Source organism: Acomys russatus, chromosome 26 (assembly GCF_903995435.1).
Source record: "Acomys russatus chromosome 26, mAcoRus1.1, whole genome shotgun sequence".
Classification (NCBI taxonomy): Eukaryota; Metazoa; Chordata; class Mammalia; order Rodentia; family Muridae; genus Acomys; species Acomys russatus.
Window position 1 is genome coordinate 13981761 of NC_067162.1, and position 18798 is coordinate 14000558.

General features: G+C 48.5%; 1 protein-coding gene across 5 annotated transcripts in view; it reads right to left on the reverse strand.

Moving 5' to 3' along the window:
* The window catches only part of Znf423 (zinc finger protein 423), a 304774-nt gene that overhangs the window by 101949 nt on the left and 184027 nt on the right, over nucleotides 1–18798 (reverse strand). For all 5 annotated transcript variants that reach the window (XM_051169358.1, XM_051169359.1, XM_051169360.1 and 2 more), the window contains one exon: nucleotides 14643–14727. In XM_051169358.1, the coding sequence (XP_051025315.1) occupies nucleotides 14643–14727 (85 nt within the window). The remainder of the gene's footprint in view (nucleotides 1–14642; nucleotides 14728–18798) is intronic.

The following is an 18798-nucleotide window of genomic DNA, read 5'->3' on the forward strand; positions in this document are numbered from 1 at the left end:
TGGTTTACACTGGTGAGGCTGGAACCAGGTCTGGGCTATGACCCATAGCGCCCATCTCTCCAGTAACTCATTCCTCCAGCACCACCAACTGGGGACCAAGTGTTCAAATACATGAACCTGCGCGGGACAGCACACATTCAAACCATAACAGGGGTCATCATTAAAGAATAAAACCAAAGAAATCCATATCAAGACCCATCTAGCTAGAGAGAGCCAGCGCCTTGGCCTATAGCAGCTGTTTCACAGCTCAGAGGACAGCAAGTTTCTTAGTGAAAACAACGGAGGTGAAGAGGAACATGCACATTTCCCAAGTACTAAAAGAAAAGGAATTGTCAACTTAGAACCATCCATCGAGTCTCCTTCAATAACAAGATAGTCGCAGACAGAGGAAACTGAGGAAATGTGCGAGCAGAAGGCCTGCGTTCACTGCAACCACTGCTCTCTAGGCAGAAAGGAAATGACCGAATCTGGGATTTTACAGGGAGGGATGCCCCAAAGAGATAAGCTAGCAGCGAGTGAGTGTACATGATTTCCCTTTTCTCCTTGAGCTTTCTAAATTAGACTTGATACAAAACAAAAAGTTAAATTAAAAAATAAAAATAAAAACCAATAGTGAGTCTAGAAACGTAGAGGATGAATAATTACAATGACAATAAAGCAAGGGAAGGTACTGTTTTCTACACGTCAGCCGAGCTGGTAAAGCGACACAGACTGTTTCTGTAAATGCTGTAGGTATGATTTACTACCTGCAGCAACCATTCTTAAAAACAGGGAGGAACTAGGTGAGATGGCTCAGCTGATAATGTGCCTGCCATCCAAGAATCAAGACCGGGCTTCGGATTTGTGGTGCTTGGTGGCCACATAGTCTGGCTGCATCTATAAGCTCAGTGAGAGACACTGACTCAAAACAAAACAAAAACAAAATGGAAAGCAATAGAAGATACTGAACATTGACCGCTGAAGGATTAAGAGCTCAAGGCCAACCTGGGCTACATAGTGAGGGACTGGAGAAGAAGGAAAGAAGGAAAGGAGGGAAGGAGGGAGGGAGGGAAGGAGGGAGGGAGGGAAGGAGGAAGGGAAAGAAAAGAGTCATACATGGTGGTTTTCCCAAACATGATGGACTATAACTAGAGATTAATAGTGCAAAGATAACAGAAAAAAACTCCAAACACTTTCAACCTGAATAATGCACTTCCATACAGTCATAGGTTAAAGAGGAAGTTCAGGGGAATTTTTTTACTGTACCTCATCAGAGCTCAAGAGATGGCTCAGTGGTAAGAGAGCTTACTACGCAAGTATGAGGACCTGAGTTCAAATCCCTAGTGCTCACATTTAAAAAGCCAGGTGTGTCCATAAGAACCTGTAACCCTCTGCTATGGGTGTTGGAGTCAGCAGGATTGCTAGGGCTTGCTGGCCACCAGCCTAGCTCCAGTTTCGTTGAGGAACTGTGTCCCAGAGGAATAAAGCAGAGAATGACAGGCTAAGACATCCATCACCCACATGTGGTCTCTGCAAGCACACACACATGTGTACATAAACCACAAACACATACCACAAACAAAAACATACACAAACACAAGATAAATAAATAGATAAATAATCTATATTGAACTGAATGAAAATAAAACCACAATATGTTAAGAATCTGAGAAGCACGGCTAAAAAATGCCAAGAGGGAAATTTATGACAGTAAGCACTCAGAAAAGAGAAAAAGTCTCAAATCAACAAATTTCTACCTCAAAACCTCAATAAATAAATAAATAAATAAATGAAGCTTTAAACAAGCAGGAGAAAGGAAATAACACAGAAGAGAGCCAAAATTAGGCAATAGAAAATACAAAATTGAAAATTAATAAACAAACAGTTGGTTCTTTGAAAGGATCAATAAAATCGACAAATTTCTAACAAAACTAAAAAAAAAAGGGCACCGGGGTGGGGGGTTTTTAACAAAATACCATTATCAAGCATGAAAGCAAGGCTATCATTACAGACGTCGGATAAGGGAGCAACGCCGTATACAGAAATTTTAGAAGTTAGGTGAAACTAACTTCTTGAAACATAAACTACGAAAACCCACTTAACAGGAACTGGTTTGAGTGGTCCTATACTAATAAGGAAGCTAAATTATTCATAACCTAAAACTTTCCAAAAGGAAGTCTTCGGACCAAACAGGAACTCTAAAAGATATTAGTAGGAGAACAAGCACCAACTACATACAGTTTCTTTTAGGAAATGGAAGAACGAACAGCAGCTCCCTCACAAAGCTATGTCACAAGTCAAAGTGCACACCACGCAAGCGGAGGACAAACATTCGAGAAAGTTTCAGACTGGTGGTCCCACATAAATATGGACATTAAAAAAATCTTTTGTGAAATATCGCCAAATAAAATTCAGCAGCATATAAAAATTATCCACCATCACCAAGTGGGGAGGGTAGGCCAAAGGAGCAAGGCTGGTCCAGTAATGGGAAATCAATCATTACAAACCATCATTAATAATTAAGAAGATCACATGATCATCACAACAGACAAAGTTCTAAATAGCCATCTGAAACAAAAACTCCCAGAAAGATAGCAATGGTTCCTCGGCCTACAGAAAATTTGCAGATGTGTGGCAGGTCCTTAACTTACTGGTGAATGGATTTAGAAATGGAATGGCATGCCGCCTTAGGACCAGAAACGGGGTGTCTACTTTTTTTTTTTTTTTTTTTTTTTTTTTTTTTTGGTTTTTCGAGACAGGGTTTCTCTGTGTAGCCTTGGCCATCCTGGACTCACTTTGTAGACGAGGCTGGCCTCGAATTCACAGCGATCCGCCTGCCTCTGCCTCCCGAGTGCTGGGATTAAAGGCGTGCGCTACCATGCCCAGCTGGGGAGTCTACTTTTACCACTCTTGGTCAACATTATCTTGAACTAATTCAAGAAAAGGAAGGAAAAGCATACAAATAGGAATCTATAAGGGGCTCAATCCTCTCCTCTATGCTACGTGTCTTTTCTCTCGCAATCCGCCATCCCGCAAACAGTCATGGAACAGGTAATGCAGTTTGCTGAGCCAAGTCAACAGTTCATAGAGGACTCAATTCGACTGGATAAAAGATGCACCAAAGGGGCTGGAGAGACAGCTCAGCAGTTAAGAGCACTGGTTGCTCTTCCAGAGGTCCTGAGTTCAATTCCCAGCCACCACATGGTGGCTCACAACCATCTATAAGGTGATCTGATGCCCTCCTCTGGCCTGCAGATGTACATGCAGGCAGAGCACTGTATATGTAATAAATAAATAAATAAATATTTTTTAAAAAGATGCACCGAACCAGATAGAAAAGAATTCCAGGGCTGGAGAGATGGCTCAGCGGTTAAGAGCACCGGCTGCTCCTCCAGAGGTCCTGAGTTCAATTCCCAGCAGCCACATGGTGGCTATCAACCATCTATCATGAGATCTGGTTCCCTCTTCTGGTGTGCAAGTGTACATACAGGCAAAACACTGTATATATAATAAATACATCTTTAAAAATAAATAAATAAATAAATAAACAAACAAACCCAGAAGACAGCGTTAGGAATTGCTTCATTGGATTCACTGGCTCCATTGTGAAGCTGATCCATATTCTTATTAATAACATTATTGTAGGTGGCTGAGTCCTTTCTCATCATGGGAACCAGTGAACAAATGAGGGTGTGACAAGCTCATGAAGTAAGAAGTTGGCTGCATACTTTCTGTGGGGTTTTTTTTTTTTTTTTTGATTTTTCAAGACAAGTTTTTTTTCTGTTACACAGAGCTCTGGCTGTCCTGGAATCTCTGTAGACCAGGCTGGCCTTGAACTCACAGAGATCTACCTGCCTCTGCTTCTGCCTCTGCCTCCTGAGTGCTAAGATTAAAGGCTTGCACCACCACGCCTTTCGTTTCCTCCTCCCAATGACGTTTTCTATTTCTAACTTAAATAAAACTCTTCTATGGATGACATGATTGACTATGTAGGAAAATCTCACAATCTCTTAAAAATTAAAATAAAATAAAAACCAGACAGCTACCTGAATTGAGCAAAGTCTAATGGCACAACACTGTGCATTCAAAGACTCATTGTTGCCATGTATGGTGCCACATGTCTGCAATGTTAGCACTCAGGCAGTAGAAGCAGAAGGGACAAGAGTTCGAGACCAGCCTGGACTATACATGAAGACTTTGTCTCAAAATGCAACGCAACACAGTACAATATAATGCAACAAAATAATTTAAACCAATTAAATTTATAAATATGAGAGAAATATTTAAACACCAAAATTAAAAGCATAATACAATGTATAATTGCTAAAAACAAAATTTAAATACTTAAACAAATCTATTTAAACCTGTATAAGTATAATATAATGAAAACTAAAAGAAATGTTGGTTTAAAAAAAAAATCAAATAAGCCAGGTGGCGGTGGGTGGTGGTGCACACCTTTAATTCCAGCATTTAGGAGGCAGAGGTAGGCAAATCTTTGAGTTTGAGGCCAGCCTGGTCTACAGAGTCGGTTACAGGACAACCTGAGCTACAAAGAGAGACCCTGTCTTGAAAGAAAGAAAGAAAGAAAGAAAGAAAGAAAGAAAGAAAGAAAGAAAGAAAGAAAGGGAAGAGGGAGGGAAGAATAGAAGACGGGAGGGAAGAAGGGAGGGAGGGAGGGAGGAAGGAAGGAAGGAAGGAAGGAAGGAAGGAAGGAAAACACATTCCAACAAAGAGGAAAACAGGTGGCAAATAAGCTCATGAAAAAGATGTTTCAAACCATTAGTGGTTAGGGGAATGGAAGTTCAAACTGCCATGAGCTATCATTGTATATCTATTAGCTTGGCCAAAACAAACAACAAAAGCGAGCACAGCAAATGCGGGCAAGGACGTAGAAAGATTTTTCCTGCACTGATGGAGAAAAGAGAACTCTGAAAAACAGTGTGTAGGTTTCCTAAAAAGTCAGATGTACACGTAATACAGACACAACAGACATATTCCTGAGCCTTTATGCCAAAAATAACTAAGACTCACACACAACATCACTAGTATAAAATGTAGTGACATTTTATAAGTGACAAATGACAGTGATAGAGAACAGACCAGCAGTTTCCAAACAGTGGCTATGGCAACAAGAGATTCTTGTGGCCATAAAAATCCCAGCGTCATATACACAGAAGCTCCGGACCAGTATCACACAGTGCAGTACTTGCATATAGCCCACACACATCACCCTATACACACTAAAGTATGACTGGATTCCTTATGATACCCAGCACAATGGAGACGGTGGTTATTACCTCACCCAGGAATTACAAGGAGAAGTTAAATGGGTTCTTTACAGATGCTTTTTTTTTTTTCACTTTTAAATTTTTGTAAAAGGAGTTTTATGTGTGTGGGTGCTTCTGCCTGGAGGTATGTCTGCTCAGCAAGTGCCTACCTAGGGCAAGAAGTGGGCATCAGATCCCCTGGAACTGGAGATACAGACAAGTCTGAGCTGTCAAGTGGGTGCTAGGAATAGAACGTAGGGTCCTCTGGAAGAGCAAGTGCTCTAAACCACTGAGCTATCTTTCTACCCATTCACTTTGTTTAAAAAAAAAAAAAATCCACTTTGATCCATGGTTGGTCGTATCTGAGGATGCTGAAGCCGTGGATAGAACGGTGAACGAACGGTGGTTTGTTTTAAATTAGCATTTAACTAGCCATCTTGTAGTTTCGGTTTCTAACTCTAGAAGCTTAAGCGAGATGTTTAGGAGGACTCTAGACCCACCAAACCAGTGTGCAGAGACAGCCAGGGAATAGGCAAGGGAGCGCCTGACACGACTGAGGCAGCGCCACAGGCCTAGAGGCTGTAGGCCACTGGGTTTATGGGTGGTGATCAGGCAGGGCCTGTAGGAAACAATCTGAGCAGGAAGGACTGGGACTGCAGTATAAGGACAGAGGCATGCCTCAGCTGACCCCCAGCCAACCCCAGGCTTTCACCAAGAACTGCTCCTACCTAGTATCACTCCTTCCTTGTGGGGAACAGCACAGAGAGGTTCACGTGTCCAGGTCATGAGATGTGGGACCCTACCACACTCACAGGTGACATGCCCAGGCCAAGTCCCCTCCTGAGAGGGCTGCCACCAGCAGTGGTCCTCCAAGGCCTCCCTTATCTTCTGCGTTCTCTACGTCCTCATGACTTCTTATGCTCTCTTCTTCAACACTATGTTTGCTCCTCCTTCTACCCCCACCTCCCGGGGCGAGGACAGTTTTATTGACTGTGACACTCAGTGCTTGGAACATAGGAATAGAGGAGCAAGTGAAATGGAAACCCCTTTGGCCGTAGCCATGCCTGGGCGTGTCCCACCGACCTCAGTAGTGTCTTCTGAGATGAGGTCTGGGATGCAAGCTCCACAAGGCTCATTTTCGTAAGAGAGAGACTCCATCAGCAATGCCATTGTGTACCCTGGTTTCCTGGAGCTGGTAATCTTTCTGCACCCAGTATCTTCTGTGTGCCAGGAAGTGTGCCCTGTCTTTTATATCTCTTTTAGTCAACCTAATCCCACCAAGCAGACGCCAACAGGTGGGTGTGAGATCCACTGTACACTGGATATACTAGAGTGCTCGTGGAAACGGGTGCCTACCCTCCTTTCTAGAATGGCCGCGCCACTGGTAGAGGGGATGAATCCAGGAAGGGAATGTCGTGCCTTGCATCAACCTGGCATGAGCTGCTTCGGGACCTTCAGCAGTCAGAAACTCTCCTTTGCTGCCTGGGCAGAAGAAGGACACGCCCCTCTGCCAGAGCAGCGAGCTGTCACCTGCACCACAGGGACTATCTGGGAAGAATGACAGCAAAGGAAAGCGGAGCCAGGAGAGAGGGTTCGGGACTTGTGATGAGCTCATTGGAGCCTCTGGATTCAGCCACACCTGGAGCTGGTTAGCCACGCGCACCAAGAGTTCTGCCTGAAGGATTCTATACTAAAACAGGGGACTGTTGCACAGGAAGAGCCGGGAGCACCCCGAGGTGGGCCCAAGCGTCTGTCTGCTCTCACCACCTTGGCCTTTATGGCATTCCACATCCAGCGAGGCTCCATTTCTTTGGACTACTCACACCTTCTCACACTGAACAAACTTTTGATACCAAAATGCACATTTGGTAAAAAATAAATAAATAAATAAATAATAAAAATAAAAAATTTTTTAAAAACCCAAAACTACATGAAAGACTCAAAGTCTATCTAAAAGATCCTGCTTGGAAAAGCTCCCATCCGTGTCCTGGGTTCTCACTGTACCCCAGGCTCACAGGGTCATATTGTTCGTCTTTAGGGATCTCCTCAGTTTCTGTGTCCCAAGATGGTAAGCTGGGATCCCCATTCCCTGCCCCCACCCCAGGCACAACACTACAAGGACAATCAGCCAGTGAAACCCCAACTGCTACAGGGATTTTCCATGTGTACTCCACTAGGCCTCAGAGGCCCACGAGGAAGGGAGACGCAGCTGGTGTCCAGAACTAGGTTGAGGCTCTGGCAGTCACTGGATGTTCAGGACACAGGAGGCCATGCTCTGGAGCTCCCCCTGGCCACAGGCTCCTTGATGTCTCTCTCTTATCACCCTGGGTAAGTATCAGCAGGAAGCAGATACAAAGGAACGGGAAACAGGCAGGGAGATGACCACAAAGGGCATTCAATCAGTTAACACCATAGGCCACCAACTCCACGGGGATGTGAGAGAAAGGAAGGATGGACAGACTTAATGATCTGCTCCATGCAAGATGGCACTGGGCCTGTCTTCCACCATCCAGTACCAGCTTTGTGGCTACTGCCTCCTGGCTCCATCCTGTCACTTCCCATGCCTACTGGTACTCTCTCCTTAGGCAGGTGACATCCTCTAGTGTCTCCTTCTGAAATTGGCTACCACTTCCTGGGACTTTTAGACCCCTCAGCTCCTGTCCTGGCTGGGGACCTGGAGAGAGAGTGCAGTGGACACTGCTCCTGCTGCTCAATTCCTTCTTCTCTCTACCTCTCCAGTCCCCTTCTCACCCACAACGCAACGCCACTTGTCGCCAAGGCCAGGAGACTGCTCTGTAGGTTGCCACACTGAAGCAATACTGTTCCCAGGGACACCTTTCTGTCTGCCTGGATGGCATGAGCTCCCCACAGTCACACTTCTTGAAAATGCCTCTGCTGGGGGATAGAGAGATGGCTCAGTGGTTAAGAGCACTGTCTGCTCTTCCAAAGGTTCTGGGTTCAATCCCCAGCACCCATATGGCAGCTCACGACTCTCTGTAACTCCAGTTCTGAGGGATCTAACATCTACATACCAATGATCATAAAATAAAAATATTGAAGGAAGGAAGGAAGGAAGAAAGAAAGAAAAAAAATGCCTCTGCTATTTCCACGAATGTTCAGATTCACTTCCTGTTAAACTCCCTGCCTAGGGATCCATGGTCAGCTGGGTGCCGTCACTGGGACTCGACATCTCAGGCAAGCCAGCTCATTCATACACTCAAGCACACCAAGGGTGAGGAGACTTCGAGAACAAAGAGCTAGTGAGCACAATCTTAGTCCTCTGGCCTGAGTTCTGATTTCCACCTTAGAATTCCTTCACACTCTTTAACTTCCATGTATGCTGGGGGAGAGGTGGGGGCAACAGAACCTCTGAACAGGGTGCCACAGGGCTTGGTGTGTCAGCACACACAGACACTGAAGGAAGGCCTGCCACTTGTCAGACCTCACCAGATGTAACTGGTCATTGCCAACTACTTTAGGCCAGCCCTCACCTTTCCCGACCTACCTCTCAGCTGCGCTCAAGCATGTGCCGATGCCCTGGCCAATGTCAGCCTCTTTCCTATGGCTTTTGCTGGTTCTTCACCTGGCACTCCTCCACACATTTCTTCCTTAGAGACTCTGCTTAGATGTGGCCAACTCCAGAAGCCTTCCTGGCACACTCGCATGGACCAACACAGCTGAGCGCTCATATCTGAGACGGGTGACATTATGGTGAACTCGAAGTTACCACGTGCCCCCCTGGACTAGAACACACAGAGGGATTTAGCCAGGTTCTGTTGAATGTTACAGCGTTACTCTTAGGGGAAACCTCAACTGTACACCTCTTTTCTCCTCTTGAAAACACACACACACACACACACACACACACACACACACACACACACCCCAGGAAAGTGAGAGTCCCACCATTGAAAAGAGTCAAGAGTACCTGGCCAACAGATTTCTGGAACATACCAACAGGGTTCAGTTAAGGAAACTGAGGCCTGCCTGCTCCCTCCCCTGTCCATGTTGTGACTGTCTGTTCAGGCTTATTAGTCTGACAGAACACTCCCCAAACCCCAAACACTGTCTCCAGGGAAGGAGATGTTTCTTTTTCATCACATCCTGAGGTGAACAGAGGCTCAGGTCTGGTGTTGCCAGAATCAAAGGCGCCATTACAGAGCCTGGCAGGGAGCCCCTTTCCATGGTAACCTCTTTGGTTTGATTTGAGACTTTTGTATCTCCCTGGTGTGTGGGAAATCTCACTGATTTCCACTCTAAACTATCCCCCTTGGACCAGGCAGGACTTTGCTACAAAATGCTGTGAGCTGGGCCCATGAGGGGGTCCCAGATATCCAGGGGGCAGTAAGAGGGATGGGGCTGAGCTTTCACTTAGATACATCACCAGGCAACCATTCCCCCCCCCCTCTCTACACACACACACACACACACACACACACACACACACACACACACACACACACACACATATCTACAGAAGAATGTCTTTCTCAACAGTGAGGGAACGGCTGGGAGGTCAACACTGGAGTGTGCTTAAGTCTTGAGCAGTAGGTTCTGTTTCTTGTCCAGCCCCTGACAGGCACCCAGGGACAGGGGCCAGCAGGACATGACTAATGGCCCATGGGAAAAGCCTGGCCCTGCCTGGCTTCCCGCCAGAGAGCCCATAATCACTGTCCAAGGACAGTGAGGGCAAACAATGCTGAGGAGACTCCTCAAGGACTATCCCTCCCTAAGCTGACTTCCTGGGAGCTCCTCCAGAAGTCCTTGAGACCTTGAAGAAGACTGTTCAGGGGTCTAAGGGCCTCATAACCTCCTTAGAGCACTGCACGTTTCTTATCTTGAGGGCAAGTTCTCAGAACTTTCATCAGCCTTTATCAAGTGTCTTCCATCCCCAAAAAAAAGTCAAAAAATAAAAAATAAAATAAAATAAATAGATGCCTACTACCAGTCAAGAAGAGGCCAGGCTGCCAGGGCAATTGGTTTCTTTAAAAAAATTTATATGCCCATTGTAGGGGCTCAACCCTATGGGGACATAGGGTTTCAAAGGTGACCCTGTATTGAAAGGCTTCCAAAAAGCCTTGTCTCCAGCAAATCCAAAGTCCCCTTGCCCTAGCAGGCCTGGGAAAGTTATTAGAAAAAAAAAATGCCAGGGCTGGAGAGATGGTTCAGCGGTTAAGAGCATTGACTGTCTTTGCAGGACCTGTGTTTGGGTTCAATTCCCAGAGCCCACACAGTGGCTCATAGCTGCCTGAAACTCCTGTTCCAGGGAGTCTGATGCCCTCTTCTGACCTCCACAAGGACCAGGCACACACGTGACAAACAAATATACGTGTAGGCAAAACATTCATACAAGAAAAATAAAGATATTTTTTTAAAGAGAGAGGAATAATGCCTCTGAGAAGCATCCTGAGTCATCCCAGCGCCCAGCATCTCCGGGCAGCAAAGCCACTCAGAGCTCCGACCCCTTTGATACCAAAAGCCTAGTTTACTAGACCCCAGGGGAAGCCTCCAGCAGCCAGAGCCATAGAGAAGATCTGCCTTAGACCCCCTCCCCAAGTGCCCCGATTTTACGAGAAAGCTGCCAAGCTGAACAGTGTCACTTCCACTCCCAAGTCCCCTTGGCGCTACTGAGGGGAACTGTTACTCGGGCCAGCTCCGGGGCAGCCACTCTGGACTCAAGCCACTTAGCAAGGGTCCCTAAGGACTCTGGGCCCAGCAGATTTACTAGGACTGCAGAATCAATTCCACCTCGGGTCTTCTACGCACACCGTACAAACCCAATGTCATTTGTGCTTGCCTCCACACCCCTGGATGACAGCAGGTAGGAGTTTGCATTCATCCCATCTTGTTCTCCATCCCCAAACACTGCACTCTGATTAATCCTCCTAAAATTCCCAGCTTCCGTCCAAGCCACACCCTGCTCCAAAACCTTCTATGGCTCCCTAGTGCTTCGGCTCAAACCTATAAAGCCCTGTTGAGGACTGAGCTGGCAACACAAATGAGCCATGCAGCCTTGTGTAGCATCCAGCCAACCCCAGTGAGGCTGCAGATCCCAGGGAACACTTGTCCATGTGTCTTGCCTGCAGGGAACAGCCGCTGTCTGCTACCATGGGTTCTGCCTGTGCAGAGGTGGAAGCCAACTGCCACCTCTTCTAAAATTTCAAGAAAATCCAAACAAAACACCAGTCAGGAGGACCCTGGGGATGGACCCCAACCTAGAGGGTTAAGTCCAAATCTAGTCCCTTCACTTTCGTATTTGAGGCCCTCTGAGACTGTGCCCACAAACTGCCTCCCCATCCTCACCGCCAGGATGCTATGGCCATGTGCTGCCCCATCAAGTTGAGCCCCACGGCTCTTCCACTTTGCCCCTGTCTCTTCTGGCCTCATAACCCTTCTCTGAAGGGCAGATCCTTCAAGACCAAACAACATAAAAGGAGCTCCTACGCTGAGCTCATCTCTGTAGAGACAGCCCTTCCATGGGGGTGGGGGTGGGGAACCTCCCCTTCATTCTTTAATAGACAGGCCCTGGTGATCTACAGGTCCCTGAACTGGGGCATCACATCACTCCAGTACTAATCTGGATGTCAGTCTGCCTTCTCTATAGACAGGTCTTTCCCACCATGGTCCAGGCCGGGGCAATAAGCAGAAAGGAGAGAACCTGGTTGTTGTCTGACCTGCCTCTACTGTGAGGTCTTGGATAAGTCATTTAGCCTCTGCAAGGCCAGACCCTTCTATTTATAAGACGGGGACAAGCTAAGCAGTGAGGAACCTAGCATGTCGCAGGGCCAGGTAAGAAGTAGTGGCTAGCATCCTTCTTGGAATCCCTTTTCTGCTCATCTGTGCCCTGTAGGATCTCGTACACAGCGTTGTAGGGCTAAAGAGCAAGGCAGTGGCCATTGCACCCTCCATGGCCCCTAGAGGTCACAAGGCTCCACTGATGTTCTCTGATGGGTCAGGGTGACGATGTAAGAGAAGAGTGGCAGCTCGAAGGGCAGGTGGGGGTGAGAGCCACTGCCTGGGTCACCTGGCTCACAGGCATCAATGTCACGGCTCCTGCATAGGGGACTAAAATCTCTGATCCCAAGACTCACCACTCTGAGCTGCTGGAAACCACTAGCTCCCACAAATCCTGGTAGCAGGCCAGGTCACAGCGATGCAAACGGGTGTAGGTGAGGGGGTCCTGCACCTGTTCAGCCACCAGATAGATGGCACTAACAGAAGAAGCTCAGGTGGCACACAAAGCCGAAGGCCCATCACACCTTCCTTTGGAGGTCCTGTCCTCGGTGTTGAGCGGCCCTCTTGCCTTGTGCCTAAGGACACTTGCTTTCCAGGCCATGCATGAAGGAGAGGTACAGGGGGAAAGGGAGGGGGAGCACCTTTGTAACCACCATGGTCCAATTAGCCAGCTCTCACCCTCCACGCTTACAAACAGGAGCCACGTCGCCACCTGCTACAGAAGCAAACATGTCCAGATAGCTTCATCTGCACTTCCCTGGCTCTCTCGAGAAAGGGTCTCACAGTCAGCGACTGACAGGGCAGCTTCCCTTCCAGTACTTTGCAGAGACTTTCAGGAAGAGGACATTAAAAAGCCACCAATCTCCCTGTCAGGCTGAGCCCCCTGGCCCCACCTGCCATTCCTACCCATCCATTGCCAATGAGCCCACCAAACACATGGCCAGGGTCCCTGCATTCAGAAAACAAACTCCACACCACAGTTAACAGAGGGTGATCGGATAAGGGGTGACTGAGGACACTCAGCACCCAAACCCGCTAGGCAGGGTGGGTTGCAGCTGGGTGGGGACCAGAGGACCTGTGGTCATTTTGTATCATCTTCATTAAAGGGGTCCTTTGCAGCAGCTCACTTCATGTAGCATGTGAATGACAGAACATGTGTGGCAGCAGAAGGCCTCACGCTGCTCGCTAGAGCAACATGCATCCATCCACTCTGAGAACTGATGTGTCACTGTCTACTGCAGGTGAGGTTCACATAGCCTGTGACCCAGTAATTCCACGTCTGTTCCCAGACTCCCCTTATGTATGTACGACACGTTATATTATCTACAGTGTACAGTATTTATAGATTCCCACATCCCCATGAAGGGCGCATGTATACATTCACCAACAGATATGTACGGCACCCTAGTCATAGCAGTGTACCCTGTGAAACAAACCCAGAATGAACCAGAAGGAAACAACTACACAGAGGCACGCTCCCATGGATGGAACAGTTTATCCCGAAGAGAAAGGATGGGAAGACTGAACTTCAGACAGAGGCAAGCTTGGGAAAAGAGGAAGGTTCCAAATGTCATGAGTAGAAATGGGGTGGGAGGTGGGGCTCTGTTCATATAAGACACAAATCAGATACACCCGACTGTGCTTTGGAACTGCAGGGGACCTACGGAGTCAAGAGAGTTAGTTGATTTGGGGTGCTAGGGACATCTGGCTTTCTTGACCCAGGCACTAAGCTACAGAGGTGTGCTCGGATTCAAGGACATGCATGTGAGGTTTCTGAAAGTGTGCAATGGAGGGTTTTGTTAAGACACAAATGAAAAGATACTAAAAGAGAAAAAGCAGAAATGGGGCAAGGTCAGGATGCTCTGACTGACAAGAATCTCTCTGCTCAGACCACAGGATCTGGGAGGTGATCAAAAATCTAGGAAAGACGCAGGCACAGGTACCAGTATTCCAGGATCTCTTTGAGCCTGGGGCTGTCAAATGCAGCCATCCAATCACACCACAAACTGGCCCCTGTCATTCCAAACCCTTCCCTCTTACCCCTTCCCCCCTCTGCCCCCACCCATTCACTGCATAGTACCACAGTAATCGTACTCCGACTTCTGACCAGGTACCCCCAGCTACTCAAGGTCAGGAGGAAATCCCAGCATCCCTGGGAATGTTGGGGTATGTGTATGTGAGCTCTGTGAAACTGTGAAAACTCCCCCTTTCAAAAAGAGAATTTTCCAAACTTCAAGTCCACTTGAACAGGAACAGGAAGAGAACGGGTACAGCTTTGTGAACAGTCTCTTCTGACAGCATGCCTGAGGAGCTCGTCATGTGGAGCTGGGAAACGTGAGCTAAAGTTAAATCTATTCAATGTCGTGACACATGGAATTGAAGCATAATTGCCCCTGAGTGCTCGGCAACCGGAAAGCACTCATCGCAGAAATGGAGGGAAATGTATGCGGGGAAATGGAAGCAGCTGTCAGAAGTTTGACTGCAGTGTGAGTGGCGCCTTGACAAGAAGGCTTGGGCAGGGCTGGCAGTCCCACCCTGCCATCTTGACTCCCACTGAAATGTCACAGAACCAAAGACCTCCATCGTAAAAAGCCACGAATGGTGAGGAACCATCCATTTGCAGCCCTGGCGAGCGGCCCGGCGTGGGAGGACATCTCTTACCGATCATGTGGTTGGCAACGTGGATCTGGATCTCTCTCTCGTTCTCGAAGGTCATCTGGCACTTGATACACTGGTACGTCTTTTTCTGTTTGGGAATGAGAGAAGGAATCAGGTAAGCAGAGACAGGAAGCCAGGTCCCCAATAGCCTGGCTCGCCGTGCCTCAGAGTGGCTAGGCCTCTCCCAGGCATCCCAGTTCACTCTCTTCCCACCACCTTCTAACGGGATGCTCTCCTGCTGGAGTTGGGATTCACTCTCTTCCCACCACCTTCTAACGGGATGCTCTCCTGCTGGAGTTGGGATTCACTCTCTTCCCACCACCTTCTAACGGGATGCTCTCCTGCTGGAGTTGGGACAATTGTGATGCGTGCCAAGGTCACCTTTCTCAAGATCCCAGGGGGTTGCCCTGCGTATAAATAAAGGCAAATCCACGTATTCACCCATCCATCTGCAGGTACTCCACCATCCCCCGTTTGGGCGTGGCACACCCCTTACAATCTCCTGCACGAGAGGAGTGGTTTGTCAACTGATGCGATTTAGAAAGTGCTTGGATCCCAACAGTACTGGCCAGATAGATGGAGTAATCCCTTGATGGATTCATATGTAGTAAGAAGAGGGGTCTAGTGCGAGGTAGTGGGGGCCAGTATCCTGTCCTCTGACCCTTCTTTCTGCTTCCTGCCCACCATGAAGTGAACAGCCCCTGGCACATGCTCCCGCCATCATCATGTTCTGCCTCACCAAAGATCCCAGAAATACAGAGCCAAGAAATCCTGGAGTGAAAGCTCTGAGAATGTGAGCCAAAATACGGCTTTTCTCTCCTTAGCTTGATTTTCTCAGCTCCCCGCCCTCTCTCTCTCTCTCTCATGCACACACCTCCCTCCCTCCCTCCCTCCCTCCCCCTCTCTCCCACACACCCCTAAGTAGTGCACGCTCCCATTTATCCACTACTCTCTACCTACTCACCTTTACATCTACTCAGAAGTCAGCCTCCGCACATCCACTCATACCATCGCCTTTCCATTTGTCCATCTATTCACATACACTCCTACCCACCCATCTGTTCACGCAGCACCCCTCAATTCATCCCATAACCTCTCCGTCCACTGACCCGACCTAACAACACTGTGGTTAAGCAGCAGATGCTGCTCCCAACAATGTTAGTGCTCAAGGATGGCACAGGAATTTGCCATCCGTCCTGGGTATTCGTGGCCCCCAAGTGCCTGCAGCTGGCGCACAGTACACAATGGTTATCACCAGCTGCCTTTGGAGGTAAGTAGAGGCAGAAAAATGGAAACAAGCAGAAGTCTCCATAATCACAGCTCAGCGTGAGTAGCTATGAAACCTGGGGCAGAAGTGGAGTACGTGTCACGCATGGCTATGGGGCACTTTAAAAGGATTTGGGCAGAAACAGGACTCAGTATGGCCAAGATTTTTTTTAATAGATCACTATGGTTTCTGAGGTGATGGGCCTCATTCACCTTTGGAAAAGGTTGTAGGATTCTAACCCCCTGGCTAAGGACGCAGATGCCACTCTGAGCTACAAAGCCAGCATGCGTCAGCAGGGACTCAGTGCCCAGTTCCACTCAGGCTCCACCTGCAGGCTCCTCTCATGGGGCACCCTCTCCATCTTGGAGAACCTAGCTCAAGGTCAGAGCTTGTGAGGAGCTTTCTGTTCCCATCCCAGGGTGACTCCAGGGCCAGTCATGCCCCCCCCCCCCCAGCAGATGGCAAACACATACTATCGGGTCCTGGCTGGGTGATTCACCTACTCTCCATCTGTGAGCACCCAGAAGGCGGAGGTGTGTGCTGTCCACCCTGTGGGTCAGCACACACTCACAAGAAGGACCTGTTGAACACAGGCCGAGTAATATGCAAAGTGCTGGTGTGAGGTCTGAAGGGACTAAAAGAACTAGAGACGACTGGTGTATCCTGGGTTCCTACCACCTCAAGAGCCTGGCCAGAGGAATGCCTAAAAACTAAATGTTGTTTTGTTTAACTGCCCTCTCCCACTTTAAGCCTCATATAGAGTCTCTCTACATAGCCCAGGCTAGCCTCAGACCCACAATTCTTCTGCCTCAGCTCCTGAGTACTAGGATCACAAGCACACACCATCACACCTAGCCTGTTTAGCTTTTATTGTTGAGGCCAAGAAACCCTAAATGGATGAACGGTGGATAGATAGGGGTGGAAGGTGGGGTTGGGAGCTTCAAGTTCCAGCACCAGTGCCCCTGCTCAGATTCCGATATCCCTTTGACAACCCCCACCCGTGCCCCAGTGTTTCAGGAGAATATGGAGTTCAGTGTGTTCCTAGTACAGGCCATGACCCTGATCTCAGAAGAACGAACTCAGCTCAGAAAGGCCCCAAGAAGAGCAGGGTAAGTCTCAGAGGACAGCTTAAGGTAGGGCTGAAGAATCCAACCCAATGTAGGACCACAGGGACAGGGATCTGCTAAGGGGGACACAACTCCATAGCCCCTATCTCAGCTCAATTCCATGATTACGGAGAGAGGCCGCTTGGCCCAGCTGCTATTAGAATTACCCATTCACACATCAAACTCCCTGCTCATCCCGGCAAAGGTAAGAACCGTGGGAGCCTGGAAGAATGCATAGGCCAGTGAATACACAGACGAAGCTCTGTCCAGGGCACTCTGGCTGAAAGGCATCAGGAGAGCTATGCTAGACAGGCACCACCTGGCCCTGCAAGGGCTTAAGGGCAGAGAGCTGAGGGAGGCCAAAGCCACAAGAGTGGGAGCAGACCCCCACTTCTGCCTGCGTAGAAGCCTCTGGACGCCACAGCCAGGGCTAATGTGGACCACGGTGACAACAGTCTATAGTGAAAGCAACCTGATCCTCCTTCTAGGGGGCAGGTGAGTGAAGTGCTGGACTTGAGAAACAAATCCTCAGAGGCTTGGTCAGGAAGGGAGGCTCCCCTTAAACACCCTAAACACATGGCCACACCGGAAGAGCACTGATAGATAGATGATGGGTCCTTCCCAGTGGGCAAACGGGTCTTAGAAGATTTTCAACGGAGGGACCAGGAGGAACTGCAGTCCACACATACATACACGTTCAAGGAGACACACACATATTTGCACTCGTACATGCATTCCCATGATCTCTCTCCAATTCATCATCAGCATTCACGCCTACCCACAACCCCTGCCACTGCTCTTTGCAGCACAGACTCGTGTGTACAATATGCCCAGTGTGTTATGTGTTTGCAGAAAGGAGGGACCCTTCTGCAGCCACAAGGTTGCACAGATCAATATAACGAACTCATCCCCGCAGACATGTATGCCTTCAGCTCTCACTGGAACCCTGATGCCCACATCTCACAATTCCCAAGCAGAGGCCCAAGTAGTGTGTGACAGAATCACAAGCACTGAATACCTAGACCCCTAAGTGTACATGCAAGATTCATAAGTTTACATGCAAGATTAGCATGCAAGTAAATGTATACACACATAAACACACATACACTCGCATGCGTGTACGCATGCACATGCATTGGCCCGCACATCAGGTTCACCGGCATTGACATTTCCAAACTTGACTCCAACCTCTACTGGGTCTGCCTTTCTCCCCTAATGTCCCAGAGAACCCACCATCTCTGCCTCCTCTAGAGCCTGGGCCACACTAGGAGTCACAACACAAAGGTAGAGCTTGATATTCAAAGCACTTCCTCTATCACAAGGCCCTTCTCTGGGGTCAGTCCAGAAATACCAGAGCTGAGGCCCAGGGCCTACAGCCAGGGCTGCCTCCCTGATACAGCCCTGAGCAGCCTTAGAATAGAAAGAAATCTGCCCCCCCACCCCCCAATGAGGAAGGAAAGTGAAGGAGGCAGGGAGGAGCTGGCTGGGCCCCTGGGATGGAAAAGAGACAGCTTCAGGGTGTCCATCACTCTGCTTGCACTCAACATGCATGTCCCAAGCATCCACTGCCTGCATCCTCACGGCCCTTTCCTAATCCACGCTGGGGAAAGAGACACTGAAGTTCCACAAGGCCAGAGCACCTGGTCCAAGCCCCACATTGTATAAGCAAGGGGCGGGGACTCACTGCCAAGCAGGCTCCCTCTGGAGTTGCCTGTTGAGCTCCAGGGCCCAGATGTCTCTAAGCAGTCCTGGTCTAGGTAAGAGAAAGCTGGTGTGACCTGGGTAC